Raw genomic sequence first — 24,577 nt, forward strand, 5'->3', positions numbered from 1 at the left:
GATGGGTCTTTAGTGGTCTTGATGTTTAGATTAAAATAAAGGTTAAAAGCTTATCTGACCACTTCATCTGTACGTAGCGCCCTTTTTTCAGTTTTGTCCTGCTCACAAACCAATACCACACTTCTAAACTATCTGGCTTCTACTTCTACTTTTTTTACTCAAAATGCTAAAAGTTTTTTGTTTTTAAAATGTTTAGAATATTTGATGAGTGTTCATCATATATTTTGTCAGAATGTAACTGATATTCACCGGCCAGTGGCCACCAGTGCCATCGCAAACTGGAGGGGAGAGCCTGGCTTCATTTTCATTTTCATTTTTCCATTACGGCAAAGTCCCCCATGGTTGTAATAATATAAACTGTCATAAGAAAATGTATACTTGTTAACTTGCCTTACACACACAATTTCCTGTGTGAGGATCGCAGTCTGTCCCAGGTACTGTCCCTTCTTGTGAGCAGTTGCAGGGGGCACAGGATCCCTCCAGTCTTAAACCATACGAACCCCTGCCACAAGAGTCACAGCGCTGCCCCCCCACCCCGGGCTTACACTCACACTGCCCCCCCTCAGGCTCACAAAACGGGCTGAGGGAACCTAGGGGGTCACAGTCACATTGGACGCAGCCGTCTGGGTGGGACAGGTTCCAATAACCAAACTCACAGCGGTCACAAGACAGACCTGGAAAGAAAGCGAGAGAAGGCATTTACAGAACTGTGTAGGAGAGGACAGAGTGGGACCTGCTGGGAGAACCAGAAAGGATATAGAAATAAAAAAAGTAAATTGATGTTTGCTTCTTTCACCAACAAGCATTTAGCCTCTCTCTGTTTGCAGGCTTGTGTGTACGTGTGCATGTGTGTGTATGAGAGAGGGAGAGGGAGCGAGAAATGGTGGGCGAGTGTATAAAACTGCCATCATTAGGGCCGGGCCCTCTACATATGATGGATCACTCACCTAAGGCCAAACACTTAATTTCACTGAGCGAGAAAATAAATAAATTAAGCAACTACAAGAAAAGGATGGAGGGAAAGAAAAAGAGGAAATAGAGAGATGGAGAGATGGAAAGAGGAACATAAAAATAATACAGAATTACCACCTGGTGTAAAAAAAGAAGAAAAGAAAAGGTGAGTTAAGTTGGCTATAAACTACTTAAAGAAAAACAATGTATTTCTGCTTGTTGCCAAATTATCTTTTTGGAGTTATTCATTATTAACAGTTTTGTTTTGTAAAACAGAAAATAATTTAAAAAAAAATCTTAATTCAAAAATGCAACTTATTATTAACGAGTGTTCAGTGTGAACATTTGAGGCCTTTCATACTTTAAACATTAAACTTCACTCAACATGTTCAATAACAGAAGGAGCAGTAAAGAATGTGAAATGAATCGATTCAGTTTCACTTCAGTTATCGCTCTTTATGCATTCATTGTTTTATCTTAAATGTTGGGCCTTCAGCTCTTCTCATCAGTGCAACATTGAAACAAATTATTTCTTAAACTATGTTTGTTCTGTTTATAATTTTTGTATAATAACAGACTGATCATACTGTGGGAGGTTTTGTGGCTACAGCGGCAGTGCTCGGCTGTAAGGCTAGTTAAACTATGATATGCAGTGTGAGCGAGCGGGGCTTATTTGAATATGCCATAAGTATTCCATGACAGGCAATCTGTCCCTAAATGGATGCCTGGGGGCAACGCAGTCACCACAGCCGTTTATGAGGGAGCGTGTGTTCGTATGTGGGTGTGTGAAAATGTGTGTGCGCACACATACATTCATGAGAGCATATCTATACATCTGTGTTAGTGCACATGAGTGTGTGCTTGTCCGTGTGTGTGTGTGCGTGTCCTACTCAGTGTGCGGCAGACACCTGGCATTTCCCCTGGTATGCCCACTTTAATGATTTTATAGATATGAATGTATTCCTCTCCACAGATCATATTTCATAATAGTGCAGTGAAGATATGTCTGCGTGTGCACATGTGTGTGTGTTGCGGTGTGTGTGCACGTCTGAGTGTGCTGGTGGTAAATATGCAGGCTGACAGAATAATGCTTACAACCCTAACAATGGTGTGATGTATTGTACTTTGTGATCCCCCCCACCCCCCCAAATGAAGCTAAACACTTCATAAGGAATCCCACACCCATTATAAAAAGTTATTATGTTTTCTATTTATATATTAGACATTGAGCTGAACAAGTTGGTATTTGCGAATCCTGCTTTTGCAGAAAGTCTTGTGACATTCAAACAGGAGGTCCAACAAACACAACAGAAACAACTGAGAAGATTAGAGGAAAGGAAATAAAAAAAACGAAAAGAAAAGTGAGAACACAGAATGTGTTAGAAGATTTTAGATCAGGACAGACAAGAGGTCATTTTGTGTTGGGGCGTGCACCCTTGCACGCTCCCATATGAGTGTGTGTTTTCGGGACATGGCCCAACTCTTTTGCCAGTAGCCAGCTGGTTAACAGGCTCATGCATCACCATTTCAAACACTATTATGTACACACTGCACTCTGGCACCTTGTTATGAATGTGCGTGTGTGTATCTTTGTCTGTGTGCACACATTTCAATTCCGTCCTTCTGTAGCGTGCCTGCAACTGCTCTACTCAAAGTATCAGCTTGGCGGTAATAAATTGCCATAATCAAATCTCATTTCTGAAAAATACCTGTGGGAGCAACCAAACAAACAAGGACAGGAAAGTGGGTCTTGTAAGAAGGAGCGGGAAAAATACAAGGGGCTGCAGCAGTTTGTTTTAATCAACTTGGCATTGAATTAGAGAATTTAATACCAGCTTAGTCCTTCATGGTATGTGTGCGCGCACACACACACACACACACACACACACACACACACACACACACACACACACACACACACACACACACACACACACACACACACACACACACACACACACACACACACACACACACACACACACACACACACACACACACACACACACACACTCTTACTATCATACAATACATACACTTATGCAGAGACAAAAGTACATGAACACACGGTCACATCCAGGCTCCCCCCCCTCTTACATATACATAAACATAAACAGATACTCTTACGCACATTTACAAGTTCACATATACATGCACACACTCACACGCACGACCATGGGCCCTAGATAGCGAGGCTTAGCAATAACCATGATGCGTTGAGTTGAGGAGCGTTGGCTGGTTTTGCATTTCATACGAGCCGGCTCTTCAAAGACACACAGGGGAGCGAGTGAAACCATTTATCACAAAGAGAAGCACAACGGCTGGAAGCACCCCCAGCAGAAAAGCCTGTTTATTTTGGCTGGCAAAACACTTTGGGATATGGTTGTATGTGTGTTTACGTCTGTGTGTATGCACATGCCTGGTTTGGTTTTTGCACCCGGTATATCCACTTTTACTTCTGTGTGCACCCCAATGAGCAGCTGCGTCTATGTATTAATTAAGAGGCCATTACCGGGCAGAGGAACTGCTCTAATGAAAAGCACAAGTTATCGACAAAGTACTTCGGGACATTTTGTAAGAGAAACTATTTTAGGGAGCATACATTTTGGGGTTGAGAGGTGTGCTTCTGTGGTAACATAACAAGGTCTGAAGAGATTATATAGCCCTGAAATAACTTTTATCTTTTCTTTATATTTATTCAACCATCAAACACAATCAGGTTGCATGGTTTGTATGGGGGGCATTTAGGGGTGTGGCAGGAACTTCCATGTGTGTTACACTGTCCTCAAAAGGTTTCTCGCCAGCAGGTGGAAAGAAGCAACTCTAACACACATGATTGAGAAATGCAGTGCAAAAGCATTGGCAACCTACCATCAAATATGTCATCAAAATAAAACCACAAAATAGATATTACAACTTTAAAAACTGAAGTTTTAGCCAACGTTTTTCAGGGGTTGGTTTACCTGTGACATGGGGTTTACACTGGCACAGTCCTGTGTCCTGGTTGCAACTGGGAACTCCTGTTGAGGTGCTGATGATGCCAATGTCACTGCAGTTACAGCGGGTGCAGCCATTTGGATTTGAAGCTTTGAGACCATACCAGCCAGGCAAACAGTCTACACACCGCTGACCTGTTACTGCAGCCTTACATTGACACTGACGTCCTACCTGGAGGTGAGGTACAGAGGAAGAGAGGGACAGTCAAGTGAGAGAAGAACACAGGTTTTCACATAACTTGAAAACATTGAAATAATTAAAATAAGCAATGCAAGGGTTTTAGTGGTCATCAACATTTTGTCGTTTTCGTTGGCGTGTACCTGGGCACACTCCATGCTGCTGTTGACAGTCCCAGCAGTGTTGCAGTTGCAAGGCTGACACAAAGAAACTGAAGTGGGATCAGATCCCTCCAGCTTGAAAAACCCACTGATACACAGCTCACAGTTCTTACCTGAGAGACAGAAACACGGTGAGACAGAGAGCGAGACATTCAAAAGAACAGGTAGAAACCATGCAGGGATGAAGAGAGATCAAAGTCCAGGTTTAAACCACATTGCTTCATTGGAAAAGTGGTTTCACAGCATCATGTAAATCTGACTGACACACATCATGTGACAATATGTCATTACATAAGAAGCATGACCACTCCATGACCACCCCCCAAACTGTATTTGTCTGTATCTGTTTTTACATAAATCCCACTCTCACTTACAGTACACTTACTACGACAGTTACCATCTCTCTTTACATGGCTGATTAAAAATACTAAAAAAGTTCACATTTCAGCATAGACATTTTCCAGCTCAACATCCTGTAATGATAGAAGTAACATCTGAAGGATTATGACTAGTGCTGGGCAAGTTAACGCGTTCATTTCGCGTTAACGCATTCATTAACGCCGACAATTATTTTATCGCGCGTTAACGCAAAAAAAAAAAAAAGACAAGACAAGACAAGACTCTTGAAAGACAAGAGACAATACATATACATAACAACAAGAGGATGACAAGAACAGTGGGATAAAAGCCAGCAAACATCCTATAGTCAGTTGTGTGTGTGTGTGTGTGTGTGTGTGTGTGTGTGTGTGTCCTTGAGCCTTTTGAGATGAAAAAAATAATAATAATAATAATAATAATAATTAAAAAACAACAACAACAAAAAACAGGTAAGTATTTTTAATTTATTATTATTGTAACAGATTGTCTCATGTTTATCGTTTTGTATTGGAGATATGATGTCCCTTCAGCGTTGCCGTAGAGAAAAGGCAACTTCCGCTTCTGGTCGAGGGGGGGCAGAAATAAAGAGAGAAGCTGCACCAGCTGTTGCTCTCCCTGGAGACTACTGGACATCGCTGCGGTAAAGTCAGCAGACACTCAGATCTCCGCGGTCAACTCAGCAGACACTTACACTTTAGTGCACCTATATGCTGAAATTCACGGTAAACGCATTGAAACGGCACAGATCGGGAGCGAGCGAAGGACTTTGAAAGTTAGCGGAAAGATTAACGTGAGACAACATCCGGTTTCTTCAGACGAACATCCGGTTTTCAGAATAAGATGCCAACAAAGTATGAATTATATTCACATTAAGTATAAAACATGCTACCTGCATCTCGTGAACCAAATGGTATTGCCCTTTTGTTCATATAGCAGTACTTTTAAAAGAAAAGTGCGCAATACACTACTTTTGAATTCATTATTGAACTTTGCCATAACAATGCGATTAATCGCAAAATCGCGATTAAATATTTTAATCATTGCCCAGCACTAATTATGACATCTGGTCTGTAATTGTTTCAAAGTGCTTTAACATTAAGGTTGATTAAGAGACATGAAAGCCATCCTTTAAATGACACATTTAGATATTATGAAATGTGAAAAGATAATTAGCTATCTTTTGTTGCTAAAACTTTACCCGTGGTGTTGTGCATGCAGTTGTCACAGACGCCTCCTCCTCCTCGATAGTGCTCATCTGGCTGGTCATCGGCTCTGACATCATAATGACAGGTGGGGGCGTGGCCATGACACTGACAAGACCGGCAGTTCATAGGCTGGAGCTGGTCACCTGACTTGAATGGCTTGTCATTGTAGAGGGGCGCACAACGCTGGCACTGTTGAAGACAGTCACATACTGTATATTAGTACAGACATACATTTCTTTATTTATACCACAACAACATTGTTATTAGTGCTTACCCAATTACTAAACAGCTCGCAGAAAGAGTTTCTGAAGTAATCAGACCTAGTTAAAACACTAACGACTGCAATCATAAAAGCAAGTTTTCATGGATATATTACCTATAAATGAATTACAGCCTTTGTGGTAAAAAAACCACATCATTTGACAAGAGATTAGTAATGTATACTATCATTGGTAGTAAGCAAAGGCATAAAAGAAGTGTCATAAACTGTACACTTCCTGAAAAAAAACTGTGTACATAGAAAAATGGTCCCATGACAAGTGAAATACTTGCTTTCATGGAACAAAGAAAGAGAATGAGACAGACACAGTGAGGAAGAAAGGCACAGAATGAGAGAGAGGGGGAGACATGGAGACAGAAAAATCAGTGGCCCATGCAACTCTAAATCTAAAGAGAGGGAAGAATAATACACATAACTGAATAGAAAACAGAGGTATTCTCTACTATATAATAAAGAGCCAGTGCGTTCTCACACACACAGCATAGGGAAATCAGACTGCTAATGAGGAGTGACTTGCAACAGCCAGGGCTCTCACACAGGCCCACTTTCATGTCAAAATAAACATACCAAGATGTGTGTAGGGGAGGGAGGAAGGGAAAAAAAGTGATATAAAAAATGCATTTTTCTGTAGCAGAGAGCAGCAGAGGCGGGAAGCAGCAAGTACAAGCCCTTTGATTTTGTTCAGCAGTCAGTACAAATTATGGTGGACAAGGGGGGCATCAAATGGCTGGATTAAAAATGTATTAAAAAACACAGGAGTTCCTCCCATGTGTGACACATGCAGACCTGCACTGGGCCCATTATGTATGACACACAGAGGAGGGGGGAAGGCAGGGGGAAAAGAGGGGGAGGGGATGGGTGTAGATGGAAATAGAGGGAAAGGCTCCTACTTTGTATATGAGAGAAAACGGAGAGGAGGTAGGGGGAAATGAAGGAAACTGATGTGAGCAGAAATGAGGAAAATCCCTTTGTGTTTTAAATATTAAGACTGGAGGGACAGAGAGACAAGAAACACACAGAAAAAACATTCAACAAGTGTGTGAGCAAGAGATGCGGGGCAGAGAAAGAAGAAGACAAAGAGATCAAAAATAAGAATTTATCTTAGTGAGTGAAGAAGACAAACACGACACAAGGCTCAAGACGAAACATGTACAAACACACAATATCGTACGCAACAGTTAACACCTATTTCTGTTATGGCCCCTTGTGGAGTTATACAAATATTCAGTCTTTCTCACCAAAATGCATTTTGTATATAAAACATGCTACCTGCATCTCGTGAACCAAATGGTATTGCCCTTTTGTTCATATAGCAGTACTTTTAAAAGAAAAGTGCGCAATACACTACTTTTGAATTCATTATTGAACTTTGCCATAACAATGCGATTAATCGCAAAATCGCGATTAAATATTTTAATCATTGCCCAGCACTAATTATGACATCTGGTCTGTAATTGTTTCAAAGTGCTTTAACATTAAGGTTGATTAAGAGACATGAAAGCCATCCTTTAAATCAAAGAAAGCCATCCTTTAAATCCTTTAAATCAAAGAAATGTATTTCTGTCATCATAAAGCATTCGCAAGGTTGCAGTCGTCTTCTTCACCGTCAGCTGGAATGTGTATCGTATGTGCGTATACTTTCATGATTGCGCGACAGAAAATGCATTCTTCTAATTTGACATTATCTCTAAACTTTGTTGCTGTGGTGGCAACACATGACAAACAAAGAACAATTTTGAAAACAGCAGGGAAAAGTGGACTGTCTGCTTATTTACAAAGAATATTTAAGAAGACAAATACACCTCCTCTCAAAGGAATGTAAAGAGAAGGGTTTACCTATCTGTATATTTGTGTGTGTGTGTGTGTGTGTGTGTGTGTGTGTACGTGTGTATGTGTATGTAGCCAGAGCACTTATACCCTGTTGGGTGATTATTAACAGGATCTAATGAAGCAGCAGGAGATTCTCTAGAGACATGATGTATGCAAACACAAACCGACACACATGAGACAAAAATAAACAAGCGTGTAAAGACCTCTACACACACACACACACGAGGGAGTGTCTTGGGACATGTAATTCCACAGGAGTGTTGGCATGTTTGCATGTTACTGTTTGTTAGTCTGTCTGTCTTGCCGTTTGGCTTCAATTCTATCTAATGTCATACCTACAGAAACGTCCTGCCTCCCTGTTTGTCCGTGCTGCTTTTCCCTTTCTGCCCATCTGTCTTTGTGGTTGCCTGTATGTCTGTCTGCGGCTCTGTGCCCCAAAACGTTTCACATATCAAAAGGTACTTTTCTTTCTGCACTTCGAACAGAAAGCTCTGACTACATCTCACTCTTCGTCTCATCCGCTGGGGATGAGTTGAAGAGCGAGATGTAGTGGGTTCTCCTCTCCTATATCTCCCTCCTTTTTCATTCCTCTTTCGTCTCCTCTACCTCTGTGCCTTCTCGTTCTTCCCACCCTTCCTTCCTCTTCTATCTGCTCTCTTTCTGAAAACAAATCACTCTGTACATCTCTCCGGGCTTCCCACCTCTCCCTTTCCTCACTCGCTTCCCCCTTTCTCCGCCGTCCCCCAACTGCTTGTTCTCATAGCCTCGGTGAGTATGTGAGCAGGAAATATTACCATACCAAATGAAAGGGAGAGGATTTTTTCCTCCTTCTCTTTTCATTCAACATTGCGTTACCTTCCCTCTCTCCCAGCCTGCTAATTAGTCGAGGGACTGGTGTTTGGGAGTTGAAAGAAAACGGCACACGTTCATTCTCTTCTTCATACAAAAGGTTTTGACGGCGCTCCATCATCTGCACACAGTACCAGCAGCAAAAAAAGGACGGCGCATACTGTAGATTGAGTGTTCATGGATTTTATTCTATTGCTTTTATTATTCTGCCAATAGCCAGTCCTTTCCAACATTATACTGTAGCTAAGAAGATCATTACCAAGCAGAGTTATTCACTTAGTTCTGCTGATGATAAGGCACCTCTGTCACTAATCGATAGTCTTACTTTTGACTCTTTGGCTGTATGTTACCAACACACATGACAAATCACAATGCAACAGATTAAACAAAGAGAGACACGACAGACTGGGGGGGGTTTCCCGAATTCAGAACATCTTATTTTCACTCTGAATGTTTTGACAAAACCTGCTGAGTGTGGAGCCTACTCTAATGGATATGTGGACATTCAGATGGCCTGTCACAAGCACCTGTGTGTGTGTGTGTGTGTGTGTGTGTGTGTGTGTGTGTGTGCGCGCACATGTTAATCTGCTGGGGCAACTCATCTTATCCTAAATACCATGACCAATTTCACGCTCTCACTGGAAAGGTCGTGCCACTGGCGTGTGTGTGAGCATGTTGGTGTGTACACACCGGTGCTGTTTGTATCTGAAGTTAACCCGGTTAACCCCAGCGTAGGTGAAAATCTGCTGCTGAGGCAGACTTTGGCAACAGAGATCCTGGATAACGCTACTTAACGTCACTAGCCATCAACATCTATGACACTCGCACAGATGGAAACACAGAAGCACACATACAGTGGGCCTTTTTTGAATTAAAACATATACACACACCAAACAACAATTCTTGTTAAAATTCACATAAACACACATACACACGCACACACGGAAACATTCAGACAAGTTGTTAAATGATGTCAAATCAGCCTGATGCAACTAGCCCCTCTGGAGCAAAAAACACACAAGCTGGCTTAAAAGAGAGGTAGTGTGGATGGTTTTTACTTCCCACCATGATGATATATTTTCTGTAACACTAATATCAGAAAACATTGAATCCCCCAAAAACTCTATTCTGAACCGTCAAATAACAGCATCATTGTACATTAGAGCTGCTCCCTCTTCTCGGTCGTTTTAGTCATTAGTCATCAACACTCGATTTAAAGTGGTGCTTTTGCATGATTTGTTGTGTAGAAACTCAGTTTTAGAGATCTGTCGATTCAATCAGCTAATCGCTTAGTGTTAGTCGACGAGGAAGTTCTTTGGTGGAGGACGGCCCTATTGTACATAGACATGTTCCGATACAATTTTTTCCTTCTCGACTCCGATACATAAACTTATATCTTGACCGATACCAAGTACCGATCCAATACCAGTGCGTAACAAACAACAAAAGTCAAAACAACACAACAGGTCACAAATCCGTCTCCAATATTTTATATCGCTGTGAAAACATCTCCTTCAAACAACTGTATTTTTTCAAGTTTCTCACCAAAAACGAAATGTTACGTTTAAGATTACATTTGAACACAACATGATACATTAAATACTCATTCTGAATAGAGCTTGAACGCATCGCAATGTAACTCAACCCAACCCCCCTTAACAGCTGTTAGCTCCGTTATTCAGTCAAGCAGGACTGGGCTGCCCATTTGTTGTTCATTATAAAGCATTATCAAAAGATTGTTTAACCACAGGTTAGTAGTACTAGTTTGCACATGTGCAGTACAGATTGGGCAGGATGTAGGGATCAGGAAGCGGGTGACACGTGTTGTAGTACCTGTGTGGTGTAAATGAGTTGATAAATTAAATGATGACGTGATATCGGATCTGTGCACAGACTCGATACCCATCCAGTATTTTAGGCTGTTTTGGAGGCATTTCAGACACGGGTATTGGTATCGGAACAACTCTAATTGTACAACAGAAAATGCAGCGTGTGACGTGATGTACAATACAATATATGATATAGCTTTCCGACATGAATGAATCCATCAGTTGGTGAGAGACTTACAGAGACGGAGTGACAGAATGAGAGATCAACTCTGACACAGAGTGCACATAAGAAAGAATCAAAAGAGTGAGAAAGTGGGCGAGTGTGTGTGTGTTTCTGTGCATGTGTGTTTAAGTACGTGTGAGAGAGTTTAAGTGTGTGTCTTCCAAAGCCCCCGTTGATCATCTTGACACATGTCTGAGCATTTCTGTCACTTTAATGTCACTGTGGAAATTCTGCAGATTAGTACAACATCCGTCATGGTGCCCGGCCGATCCAAGTCAACAGAAGGCATGCAATATTAAACGCTCATATTCCCCACAGCCTTTTATGCTCCAATATTACAGAGGCAGAAGAAAGGGCCTGAATATTCACTCAGAGAGATGACATGGACAGGTTTGGAAGAAAAGTGCACAGAGACACACACACGTGCACACGCACAGATGATCACGCAAAAGGACTCTGTATAGACACATACACGTATGGCACACACACTTTTTTTTTACACATTAGTCTTTCACAGAAGCGTAGCTCAAGTAGAGATTCATTTACATAAAACATACACACAAGCACACACACAAATATATATATATATTGGTTATTTCCAATGCATCTCTCTAACACAAAAGAACTGCTGTACGTACGAGTGTGAGAAGAAAAGAAACAGATTTGGAGGATGGGAAGACATGAGACAGTAAGGAAAATGGAGGAAAGAGAGGGATGGAGCATGAAAAACAGAGTCAAACAGGAATGAATGAAATATTTAAATAGCGAGGCAAAACAGATTGAGGGGGAGTAGAGACAACGGCTGAGTGAAATGAAGAGAAAGACAAACAGAGAGAGAAAGAGAGCTGATTAGAGATGCATGCTGAGGGAATGTCATTGTTGTAGTTGATTTGAGACATTATTTAAACTGAGACCCAAGAGAGAAAGACAGAGTATGAGAGAGAGAAAGAGAGAAAGACAGAGTATGAGAGAGAGAGAGAGAGAGAGAGAAAGAGAGAGAGAGAGAGAGAGAGAGAGAAAGAGAGAAAGACAGAGTATGAGAGAGAGAGAGAGAGAGAGAGAGAGAGAGAAAGAGAAAGAGAGAGAGATCGTCAAAGAAAAGTGGATGGAGGTGGGACAGGGACCTAGAGAGAGGAAAGTGGTGAATAAAAAGAGAAATAGGCTGAGAAAGAGAGGGGCAGGAATATATATATTTTGTCTGCAAGATAGCATGAACCTGACAATGTTTAATTATTTTGTGTCTGTGTGTGTGTGTGGGGGGGAGGAGCGCCTTCTATGACAACTTTTATTTTAGTCTGGAGTTCATATAAGACAAAAACTATTAAATGAAGGGTGTGCGTAGGAGGGTGTTTGCCATTTGAGTTTGAGAGTACGCAAGACAAGCAATTGAACAGCTGCTGGTTGACAGACCGATGTCCTGTCGCCTCTGTCTAACACACACACACACACTAATAGAGAGTGTGTATGAATGATACATAGGTAGTGAATAATGCAGGCTGTCCTGTGCTACGGTGAGGTGGAGCAGTCACACTGAACTTTTCACTGCTGAGCGACGAGAGGTTTCTTTGGGGTGATGCCTACTATTACCTGGCAAGTTGCATTAGCTTTGTTGCAAGCGAAGGCCTGCTCCTGAGGTGATGGTTAACATCAAACTAGGCTGAAATCAAATTATAAGCCAACATCCTGCAGCACACCGCAGTGTGAATACTCGCTTTGTGTGAGTACTTTTGGTTTAACTCGTGATGCCACAAACTTAAAGAGGTAACTGTGACCAGAAACAAACACAATCTAGTGTGAAAGATGCTTTTAAATTCCAAATAATTAACCCAATCATGATATCTTAGCCCAAGTGTAAACCATTATGCACTAACAGCTGGTTTACGCAGGATTACATTAATTTACACAGACTCCAAACTCAATCCAAGGCCTTTGTCTCTCCAACTATATCATTTTGTGAACACAAAAACAAACAACATTTAAATTTCTTAATCAGCATTCAGACAGCTCAGTTACAGTCTTTCTAGGTTTAACTGAATCTTTTCTTCGCCACAAAGCAAGTCAATGCAAAAGCAAGTGAAGACTATTAGACTACATTAGAGTTTTAGAATAGAGAAGTTGTAAATCTAATTGAAAATGTCTGAGACACCACATATTCAGCTATCATAAATCACACAACCCTTACAGCAGTCCTGTGCCAACAAGGCTGATGTAAGCTGTCAGTTATTTACAACGCTAACAGCATAAAGTGTATTGCCTGATTTAGCAGTCTGACCGCACTGATAGCCGTCCAAAATGTCAGGTTCAAAGCAGAACCGCCTGGCACTGCAGGTCAACAGCATGTGTCCGAAAGCATGCCAGTTAATAATGGCACTTAATCAATTTCTCAGCAAATTAGAAACTAAAATAAAAAGAAGGAAAATAATATTTTACAAGGAAGGAGTTCTAATAAATGTGGTTTGTGTTCCTTTTATGTCGTCAACAAGGAAACTGCTTAATTAAGACCATGAGGAGTCTCTCCCCAGGGGGGCTCCTCTGTGCTCAGTGTTTGTGTCTGTGAGTGTTCATGTGCTTGAAAATGAAATGAAAAGACTGAATATCTGGATCTAATACTAATATTGATAATTTGGAATAAAAATACCCAGAGAAAGCAAAGCAGTGTAATACATTTATGTTTAAAAAGGTGGAACTTGTGTGTGTTAACATGACCCACTGTATACAACACTAACAAAGGGTGCGTGAGGTCCAACACCACACTTACAAATGAGGTACAGTACATATTACAAATAGTGTACAAGCCTTTGTGTGTACTCACATGGTTTCCCTCCGTGTGGCTCTCAGGCAGACACAGACAGCGGTAGGGCGTCACGCTGGTGTCACAGTGGTCTGCATGGCCGTGACACTCACATCTGGCCAGATGACAGAGGCAAGGAGAGAAAGATGATACTGAGAGGTCCCCAAAACTGCATTTTACAAATTTGATTTAAAAAAAAAAAAATTCTGATCACAATGAAAATACAAAAACTAAAAGTAGCAACAAAGCACCCCCCCCCCCCATCAAAGTTTCGGTTGCCACCTCCTCCATGGAACTGCTGCAGTGCCATTAAGAAGTTCCCATTCAACATTTATAAATGCCATCCTGAGAATTATCAGAGTAACATAACAGGTAGCCCTGTGTCTCTCTCTCTCACACACACACACTCTCTCCTACATTAACAGTGGACTATAATGATTAATTCAAACGAAAAGAAATGATCTTACCGCTGACCTTTTTATTTCTGACTTTATGATTTTTTTCACATTTAAAAATCGTATTTCCTTCTTCGTAGCCCTTCATTTCAATACTGTGTGAAGCTTGAAACTAGATACGACATCCACTAAAGTTGAGCCTTTATATTTTTTTGTAAAAGGCTACTAAATAATAAGACTGGTGTCCTCAGTATGTAGCATGTTAAAGGAACAGTGTGTAGCTTTTAGGGCGGTCTATTGGCAGAAATGGAATATAATATTACTAACTTTTATATATTTAGTGTTAAATCACCTGAAAATAAGAATTATTGTGTTTTCACTGCACCTCTAAAAAGCCCCTCTATAGTGTGAAAGGCTGGCTGGGCCTGTAAGCCATTCACACTGTGGAGGATCATTCAGATATTCAGTTGCTTTTCTTCCTTTCATTCTTCCCACTGTATATCCTTACACCTCGTGTTCTCGTCATACCACTTTCTGTTACAAATTGGCTAGATTGAATAAAATCTGAAGCATAAGACAAAGTCTTTTGTGCAGTAGTTCTCATATGTGGTAGCAGAGAAGTCCTTCATGGCCAGCTGAGGCGTTAACTCTTAGCAGCGCACCAGTAGCATTTTCACTACTGTGATATTAGCTTGTTGTAGATATAATGTATGTATTGTTGTAAAAAAAATAAAAATAAAAATAAAAAAGTTAGGTTAAGTAATGATTTTCAAACAGTTTTGTTTAAGTTATGCGTTTATCTATAAGAAAATAACAGGAATCACAAAAAAAACGTAATGGTTAAACTTAATGGTTAGAGAGTTCTGAAAAATAATATTTTTAATGACATTTCTGCGCCACAATATCATGCAGCAATTTAATATGAGAGGGACTTGACTTTGTTCTAACATGTAGGACAAACGATGCTCATGAGAGCAGACAAAGACACACACACTCAGGTTATGAGTGTGCTCTCTCTCTTGCCAACACGATTGTTTACATGCATTAAAAAGAATGAAAAGAGAAGAGATAGAGAGATGGAAGAAGAATGAAAGAGAGAGGGGGGAGACGGGGAGAGAGGACGGACACACAGCTCTAAATCTCTGTTTCTCCTACTTCACTGTAACAAGCTACTAATTAAAACAGCTTAGAGGGAGGGGGAGGGAGAGAAAGAGTTAGAGATGATTGCCTCCTGCATAATCCTGTAATTACCACAGTCATAAAAAACAGTCACTCTGTCAGTCTAATGAAGAGATGTGTTCACAATTACTCTCCGAAAGCTCTGCTGAGACTTAACAGTCTGAAATATCTTTCGAGATGTCGAACTGTGCTCAGACATTTTTAAGAAATCAATACTGAAAAGATCTTCAAGTGTTTCAACCGATTAAGCCATTGAAATAAACCGTTGACAAGTGACAGGAGGGACTGTTAGAGATTATTTTATGCCTGTATGTGACAGCGACAGTGGAGAGAGACAGGAATATGGGTAAAGAGAGCAGAGCAATGACATGCAGCAAACGATCGGGCCAGACGGGAATCGAACTTCTGATCCGTCCCAGGAGTGAATGTTAACTAACAAAACCGGAATCCTGCTTCATAGAGTGGTTCTTCTACATTAATGAGTATTATTGTAAACACTTAAAGAAATATGTCATTGTTAAGCCAGGATATCAGTTTTGAAACATTTTAAGATATTAAAGATATATTTAGCTAAATTTGAAGCATGAGATTTCAAATTTCTACTTCTTTGTGTGCGATTCAAGTTCTTCAAAAACACACCACAGATTGATCAATTCAATTAAATAATTTACTATGGCTGCAATTCAAACACCATTAACAACTTTCAGAAGCGGATGAGATCCTCATAGAGGGATCTCGAGATAAATATGTGCAACTCCTCACCTGCCACTGACGGTGACCTCATTGATGGCATAGTATCTGTGTCGCTGGTTCACCCCGGTTGCTACGGTGTGGGACTGTCCACTCAGGTGTATCCTGACCTGGGTGGCATGTACCATCTTCTGCAGGGCAGGAGTGTTGTAGAAGTCATTATAGCCTGGCCTGAGGTTTGGCTCGGGGGTCAGCAGGCTGAATATGATGTTACCTCCTGAGAAGGGAACATCGCTGGGACAAAAGAAACATAAACGCACATTAAACATTCATTTAGTCTAGGTTTGTGTCTAGGTCACAACGATTCTAAAAACAGAAAACAATCAGTGGATCAGAATCAAGTCATTTACGTTATATGTAAAAAAAAAAAAAGTCCAGTATCAGCTAGTAAATAGTGTACTGAAAAGAATACAGAAAACACAAGTGCTATGGCAAAGACAAAAACAACTATTATTATGCTTTGACCTCTACCTATCTTCCTATCTCTCCTTTACTTTGACTTCAGGCAATGCTCTAAGACTTATTCAGGCTACTTCTCTTGTATATGTATGTATCTGTGTGTGTTTGTTGGACTGACTTTAGGCATACAATAATCCCAGAGTACACAATATCACACGTATTGTTTTATACATAATATAAGGCTGTTGGCGCTGCATCCTTTGTGTCTGTGTTTAGTGTCTTTGTCTGAATTTGAAGTGTTTACGTATTGATAAGGGGATAAAACTTGCTTTGAACACACCTCATGGCAGCTTACAACCTTTGCTAACCAGTTTCCTGGAGAAACCATGCAGTTTAAAGCGTTGCACTCACTGAACGCCAAACAAAATCACGTAAACAAGATCAATTTAGTCCACAAAGGTACAATGGCTCTATTGCAGACATTTTGTTGAATTCAGCTGTTTTTCTCAAATGAATTGTGAATTAACAGCAATTTCACAGCTGTAAGTGTTGAATTTACTACACCACCAATCTCAGAACCCATTGTCTCACGGTTCTATTGGGGTTCTGGTAAAACCAGCAGACATCCAGGCCAAGACTTCCTTATCCATGCATTGCTTATTGTTTACTGCAGTTGGAGTTAAGAGAAGACGTGTACGATCGCATTTTGTCCCCAAGTAGCCCGTTTACAAGCTAATTTTAAACCAGTAAAAGCTTGATTATCGGAAAACACTTCAGATGAAAAATCCTTGTCCAGTTTCCTACAGATTCTATGTGTGAATGCAGAATCTGTTTATAGAGATCACTATACCACTGCACACCACACATACTTGTTTTACTGTGAGGACTATAGCTAAAGAAAAACGAGACTCCACCACAGAAATGAGAACAAATTTAATGTTAGCCATTGATCAGCCTGTATTGTAAATTCCCTTGGTTCCAGCTTTCACTTGCCTTTTTTTTTTTTTTTTAGCTTTGGGCAATGCAGTTTATTTCACAAAAAAATACCAGTTTACCTGATTATCTGTACATTAGACAAGAAGCAAATGGATCAGCTCTCCTGGAGCAGTACTGTAATTGACTGGTATATGAAAACACCTAAAATGACTGAGGCGTGCCTAAATTTATCTTGCCAGACACTCGAGCGGCCTCAGAGGAGGCAATGTCTCTTGCGTAATTAAATAAAAATAGCGAGAAAAAAAAACATAAATCAAGATCAAAGACCGAGCCCTTTTTGATAAAATTACCAACCACTAATGTCACAGAGTGTGTTATCATGTTGCCAATGTGAGGCTCAATTGCTCTCATGCCAATTTAACTAACACAGTATGCGATATCACTTGTCAGTCAAGTGAAAAATAAGCAATGACTTCATAATCTGTGATCTACTCATACCTGTTCCATCTAGTGCCAACAAGGCCTTGATACAAGCAGCTATGCCAAGATGTAGTGTGTGAGATTGTGTGTGTGTATGTGGAGACTATGTTCCGAGGCCAGTTCTCCATCAAGTGCCAATGAAAGCCTGTTAGCGTTCATGTGCCAAGGCAGCGCTGTAGGTGGGTAGCTTTATAAACCTAGTCACTGTGAGCCTGCCAGAGCGTGTGTGTGTGTGTGTGTGCGTGTTAACTGTACATGTGTGTTTTGTGTGTGATTTCCATTGATCTATTTTGACTTTTGTGCATGTTAGTACATGCACCAACACACACACATGTGTGTGTGTGTGTGTGTGTGCATAAATGTGTGTTTAAATGTGTTTGTGTGTGTTCATCTACTTCTTTATTTAGTCTTGCCAGTAATTTCTGTGTAATCTCCTCTGCCTTAAAGAGGCCATGACCACCCAACAGCATACAGCGAGAACATGTGGCTCTGCTATGGGGAGAATACCCAAAACAGAAGAACAGACTGTTTGAAGAGTTTATTTTCAGTTTATTTTTATTGAGATGATCCAAGAGAGTTTCAAATGGGATGATCAATTCGGCCAGAGAGTCTTTACCTTCATCTGACTGATGACAGTCACTGGACTAAATAAATGTTTGCCCAACCTGATGACCACTGGATGTGCTATTGTCCAGTTGATGTCCAGTCAGAAAGGAAAACCTTTCATGAACCTATTTTACGCTCAGAGCAACTATATGTGTTATCTTCAATTTGGAGGGTTTTCAAAGCGAGTTTATGACTATAAGATTCAGGTGAATATTGTCGCAACCACAAAGGATCCTTCACCTTGTACAACCCCGAGCAGTTTCGGGGCATTTTTCTCTCCGGGTAATAGTTTTCTCTCTCTGGCCTTGATTTTCACTACAAGTCCTGCTCATCTATGGAAACAGCACAACCATGGCTACAAGTAGAGAGAACCCAAAAATGTATTTTGTGCAGTATAACACATTTACAATGTCATAAATCATAAAAAAGAAAAAAACACAACTTAATCTATATATCCAACATTGTTCCAAGTGCCCACAAGTGTTACCAAAGTTGGCTATATGTGCTATGTACATCGAACTCTTTACATTTTTAAATCTCTACTTACAGCCTCTCCTGCAGTACAGACGAAGTTTCATGGAATATTTGTCAAGGGACTGTTGGTCTCAGCCAATCAATCATGGCTTCCTAGTTGCGATTAGGAGCGCAGAATTAAATGCTTTTTACGGTATCTGGTTACTTCAAACGGTTTGTTCGGGGCGATATTTAAAATGAGTCATGTAGAATAAAATATCTTTGATTAAATATCATTTTAAGCTTAGTTTTGGTTGCTTTTGGTAGCGGTCTTCACATATGATGTGTTCAAGGACCTTCGGAAAGATTAAAATCTGACGATTATGACAGTTTTCACACCTTCTGGCTATGACAAGCGGTGTAGTTTGGGCGATTATTTAAAGAAGATGCTTTTCCATCCCGTCGGCAGATTTCGGGTTCAGAGGGCTAAAGTGTCAAATTTTGTGTCTTCTTTTTTTTGGAATACACATATAATCATCTTAGTGTGTTCATATGAGTGTTCGTATGAGTGTGTTAGCGTATCAGTAGATAAGAAAAGCATTTTGGGCTTTTTAAATTATTTTCTCAGATTGTGTAAACTGTAAACTAAAAAATATCTACAGTATACAATATTTGTTTGTCTTTTAACAGTAAGGCCAATAATGCTGGCTATTTTCCACCGCGCTCAGCCATTCACACACGGTACCTTACCTGGGCAGCTGCAGACAGTTGACGGAGTCTGGTCTCAGTAAAGGCCCGTTGTTTTGCATTTCAAACACACTGCAGTTTGTGGCCATATATTGCCAGTCCAACCAGGGCTGTTGAGTAGAGGTGCCACTCTCAAGCTCTGTGAGGTCAAGCGTTCGTCTTTGGATCAGCACCGACTCAGGCAAGAGCGCACCAAACTGTAGTATAACATAGAATATCTAGAGGAGAGGGGGGTATATGTTAGATTTGCAATACAAGTACACCTGTACAATGCACTGCAACCCATAACAGGCATGTGATACAGCTTTCCATGGTGGAGTACAGTTTTTGTTGATACTGTGTCAGACATATTTATTCATCTCTATTGTCATTTTCAAGGTCATAGTAAGAAATGTGTTTCGCATCACATTATATAAAGACATTTTGCTAATTTGTAACGATATGGACAAAACACTAAAACATATTGGTCAGTTACTGACTGTTGATATGAATCACATTTTGAAGGCAGGACTTGTGCAGTCTTACAAATGTTAAAAACGTAATTTTGCTCATAAGTCATTTATTGTGTTTGTGTATGGACGACCTAAAATTATAATTAAGGGTTTTAATTGAAAACAGACAGCCCTCACACAACGAATAGACACATATTTACACAAACACAGACACACAAGTAGTTTCCTACAACACATAAACCCTGCGCGTGTCTGTGTGGGTATGTGTGTTAAGTGTTATCTGCCCCACTACAGTGTGGGCTGGGACACTGGGTTACACAGCAGGGAGCGCATTAAGCCGCCACCACCACTGCGCAGCGCGAACCCCCCCCCCCGCACACACACACAACCAGGACTTCAGAAAGTGTCTTTTATCTGGGGACTTGAGTTGAGCTACCACGTCCTGATAGCTCCCAAAATCCTGCCCACACTCACATACACACTTCAGAGAAAAGAGGGACGAGTATTTTGGCCCAGTGTCGACAACGCCCAAATCCAGCAATATCTCTCACTCCCTCTGCCCTCCTGTCTGTCACACTGCAGTGCTTAGAAAGAGGATGAAACCACTGTTCACTGCACACGCAGGTGCAAGCAGATAGATGCTGTACAGCGTTCCAACTGTACACTCCACAACAAAAGGACTTCAGTTGACTGTCTAACCCAAAGTAATGAACAATGAATGAGCAGGTAGCGAGCTGATACACCATTTAGATACAATGACCTAGAATAACCCACATTTCTGCTGATGCGACTGGGTCAAAACATGTGATACGACATTGGCCCAAAACCTGGACCACGATTTCTCGTGGATCTCGTGACATAAAAAGGATGAAATTAATTGTAGATATTGATTGCAACTTCTAGCCCTCTAAATCATACATTCTGCTAATTAACACCTCACACATACTTTAACATGATTGCATATGTTGTTGCATTAATTTATCATAGGATGACCAAATAAAGGCAAGAAGTTTACAACACTGTGCATTCATTCCCAATTGAATATTGAGTGTAAATATTGCATGGACCAACCTCAAAGAAAAATCATTTTTCATACATCATAAAAAATGAATTTTCTTCTGTCCGGTAGATACGTACACGCAGTTAACTGAACTTAGATAGACCAGTTATTATATTGTATTTGTCGCTTACATTGCCCATCTATCCATCAGTCCGTCAGTATCGTTGAAAAACAATAATGTGTGTTTGGTTGCGTGTGTGTGTGTGTGGATGTGTTACCTGGTATTGTCCATTCGCCAAATCCACGGTAATAGTGACTCCTTCATCCAGTTCCTGTGTGGTCATGATCTTAGAAAGCCATGTGGTGCCCATGTCCTGATCATTGATGTAACTTAGTGGATGGGCATTAAGGTTGAGTCTTAAGACTCTATCATTGGTGGTGTCCTCAACACCATTGGGAATGCAGTATCTGTTAATGGAGAAAGTATCTCAACTGTATGTTAGTGTTCCAAAGGGTCTTTTTCTTTTGCAACAGTAAAACTGAAGAGTGAAACTTAAGAGACACATTAAGAAATAACATAGGGCAGACTCATCAACATACAAAAGAATGTACACTATGGAAATGTTTAAATATATAGTTCACTTTTATATATATATATACGTTAGAAGTTATGATACCTTACCTCTCAACTAAAGGGTGTACTTTGGGGTGACTGGGAGGACAGCGACACTCTGACTGGGCATGGAGATCAGGCAGAGCCCCCGAGTACACCTCCACTATTTCCCTGTTAAAACAAGAAACAGCAGATTATATCGAACTATAATACAACACTGAAGCAAAATATAATAATATGTGTAGTAAACTGGGACGAGGAAGGCACCAGGCACCAAACATCTAATAAATTAAAAACATTTAAAGCATCAAAAGAAAAAGAAAAAAACACAAGGATTCCCAAAATATGGGGTATGGATTCTTAATACAATTTCAACTGTGCAGTGATCAAGAGGATGAACAACAATGACAGTGACCAAACATGGCTTTTTTTTTATAACTTATAACATTTTGAGATACAATCTCAAGACCTGTTGACAGGCCTTTGACTAAACATTTAGTGCAAACTGGAAAATCAAAGGAAACTCAATCTTTCATTTTATCCTAACCCAATCTTGATGAGAGAAACTTGTAAGCTCCAAGTCCTTACTGTGTGCAGTACATCACCAGTAAGCATAACACTAATTGCCTTGTATTGAATTCTCAGGACAATCCTCTGGAAGCAGTATGGATCTTAAGATGCAACGATTAGCCTTCCACTTCCTTCCTCTTACCATCTTTCCCTTTATCGCTCCATACAGCTCCCCTTTCCGTGCGGCTTTAATCTATACAGTACCTCTGTCTATTTCTCCTCATTTCTGTCCCTTCTGCCCTTTATTTAATCTGTCCATAGCTACCATTTTCCCTCCTTTTCCTTTGTCAATCATGGTTACCTTCCTTATCTTCTAACCTTTCATTATACTATTCTTTGGCCCTCTTTTGATTCCTTTCCCTCTCTCTCCCCATAGCTGCTCATTACCCGTCTGACCGACTTACTCTATCCAACTCACCTGTTGGTCAGAGTGGCAGGATAAAATCTAAAGTCCTGCATCCGTCCAATGAACTGATTAGACCCTGTAGAGATGAAGAGAGAGGAGAAAAGAACATAAAGAGGGTGTTAATGGGTTTGTACTGAAGGCAGTGAGTGAGAGGATTTCACAGTGTTTAGTAGATTATCTTATCAGTTTCTTGATAGCAGCTGAGTGCGGCTGCCCACAGCTGCTTATAATGGGGCAAGTTCATGATACATAGACAAACAGGATCGGCCACAGTCTACATTTGCTTCCACTAGAGAGCAGAAGGGCTTAGAAGGACAAATTCATTAGCTTGGTTTGAGGCCGGGGCCAAACCAGGTCTGTCTAGGCTCTAGGGATAACCAAGTTAGACAGAAAGATAAAGAAAGATGAACCCAAAGTGTGTTTCCTCGCTCCTTCTTTTAACTGTGTCTTTTCTGTAGATGGTCCTTTATTCAAAACCTATGTCTGTTCTGGACATTTTATGTCGATACATTCAGGTGGATTTAAATCCAAATAACTATTATTTTCATTATTGGATAATCTGCCAAATACACTGTTGATTCACTGATATATTGTGTGGTCTATAAGAAATGCCCATCACACAGAGCCCAGAATGATGTCTTCAAAGTAGGAAACAAGTAGTTGGGAAATTATGAAAATGTCCATATATGAGAGACTGGAACAAGCTAATTTGGGGCATTTTTCTTGAAGAATCAAAACTGTTATTTTTCATCGATAATAAAAGTATAAGATGGTTTATTAAGTGACAACATATAATTTAGCAGGAAAACAGAAGGCGAGAACCCCAGAGAAGCTGTCCGGCTGATGTTGAGAAGAAAGGATCTGCAAAAAGGTAAATGCAAATATGTTGGACAAGAGATGAAACATACATACCATATGCCAAGATACCAAAATCTCAAGCAAACACAAACTGGAATTTCTCAAACATATGGGTACAAAATCCAGACACACATGTGGATACTGGACTGCACACAAGAAACACCATCAAACGCCTAAATGAACACAGGCAAGCCCCCAACTCATCTCCACACATAACCACACATACATGACAATGTTGGACAGAACATAAGATGTGGATTCTGGCCCAAAGAGAGCCGGAGTCTTTTAGTGTCCAACAAACTTCCATCTAGTTTGACAACAACTCTTAGAAGATGGATAACGTCTCTTAGCATCGACAGAACCCCTGCCATGTCTAGCTTTTTATGTGAAGGTGTGTGTGTGTGTGTTGGAGGCTTTACTGTGTGTTTTCCAAAAAAGCATCCTCACTTTAGAGAAAGGAAGTGGATGATTGTGTTTGCATGAGTGTGTGTATTTGCATTTGAGAGAGGCTTTGCCATGTTTGGCCCAACTACAGTGTGAGCCTATGTATGTGTGTGTGTGTGTGTGTGTGTGTGTGTGTGTGTGTGTGTGTGTGTGTTGGAGGGATGTATGAGTGTGTAAAACAGAGAGAGAGTGTTATGGGATGTAAGTGTGTTCGAACAGTGTGTGGTTGTGCAGCCTTAGGCTTTGGCTCAGGATTTCTTTAGCGTGTGGAAATGGGATTATGCCTTCCTCTGAAAAGCACTCTCCCTATTGTTACTGGGATGATGCAAGGTATAAGCTTTAATTCTCTCTTCTCAGTGCCGGTCTCTGTCTTCTCTCTCTATGTTTCAGTTTCTGTCATCCGTCGCTCTCAGTTTCCCCCTCTGTGTTGTTGTGTTGTTAGAACTGATGACAGTTAATACAGGCTACTAGGAGTTGTGTGAGCCTTTTGTCTTGTTTCTTGTCTCTCTGGCCTTCACTGGTGTGTTGTCCATCGTGGCATGAGCAACAGCTAATTACAGGATGGAAAACATAGAATGGCTATTGCCGAAAAAATACAGACCACAAATAATCAAAAAC

The 24,577-nt window shown here is 40.6% G+C and overlaps 1 protein-coding gene across 1 annotated transcript in view; it reads right to left on the reverse strand.

Annotated features, from left to right (window-relative positions):
- ush2a (Usher syndrome 2A (autosomal recessive, mild)) overlaps positions 1–24,577 on the reverse strand; it is a 193,846-nt gene that overhangs the window by 147,578 nt on the left and 21,691 nt on the right. Inside the window, exons 6-15 of the mRNA XM_076110215.1 lie at positions 22,670–22,733; positions 21,751–21,852; positions 21,347–21,536; positions 19,620–19,834; positions 16,008–16,229; positions 13,693–13,786; positions 5,863–6,058; positions 4,269–4,399; positions 3,915–4,119; positions 391–674 (exon numbers count right to left, since the gene is read on the reverse strand). Of these exons, the coding sequence (XP_075966330.1) occupies positions 391–674; positions 3,915–4,119; positions 4,269–4,399; positions 5,863–6,058; positions 13,693–13,786; positions 16,008–16,229; positions 19,620–19,834; positions 21,347–21,536; positions 21,751–21,852; positions 22,670–22,733 (1,703 nt within the window). The remainder of the gene's footprint in view (positions 1–390; positions 675–3,914; positions 4,120–4,268; positions 4,400–5,862; positions 6,059–13,692; positions 13,787–16,007; positions 16,230–19,619; positions 19,835–21,346; positions 21,537–21,750; positions 21,853–22,669; positions 22,734–24,577) is intronic.

Source organism: Anarhichas minor, unplaced genomic scaffold, assembly GCF_050575085.1.
Source record: "Anarhichas minor isolate MPS153535 unplaced genomic scaffold, ASM5057508v1 ptg000042l, whole genome shotgun sequence".
Classification (NCBI taxonomy): Eukaryota; Metazoa; Chordata; class Actinopteri; order Perciformes; family Anarhichadidae; genus Anarhichas; species Anarhichas minor.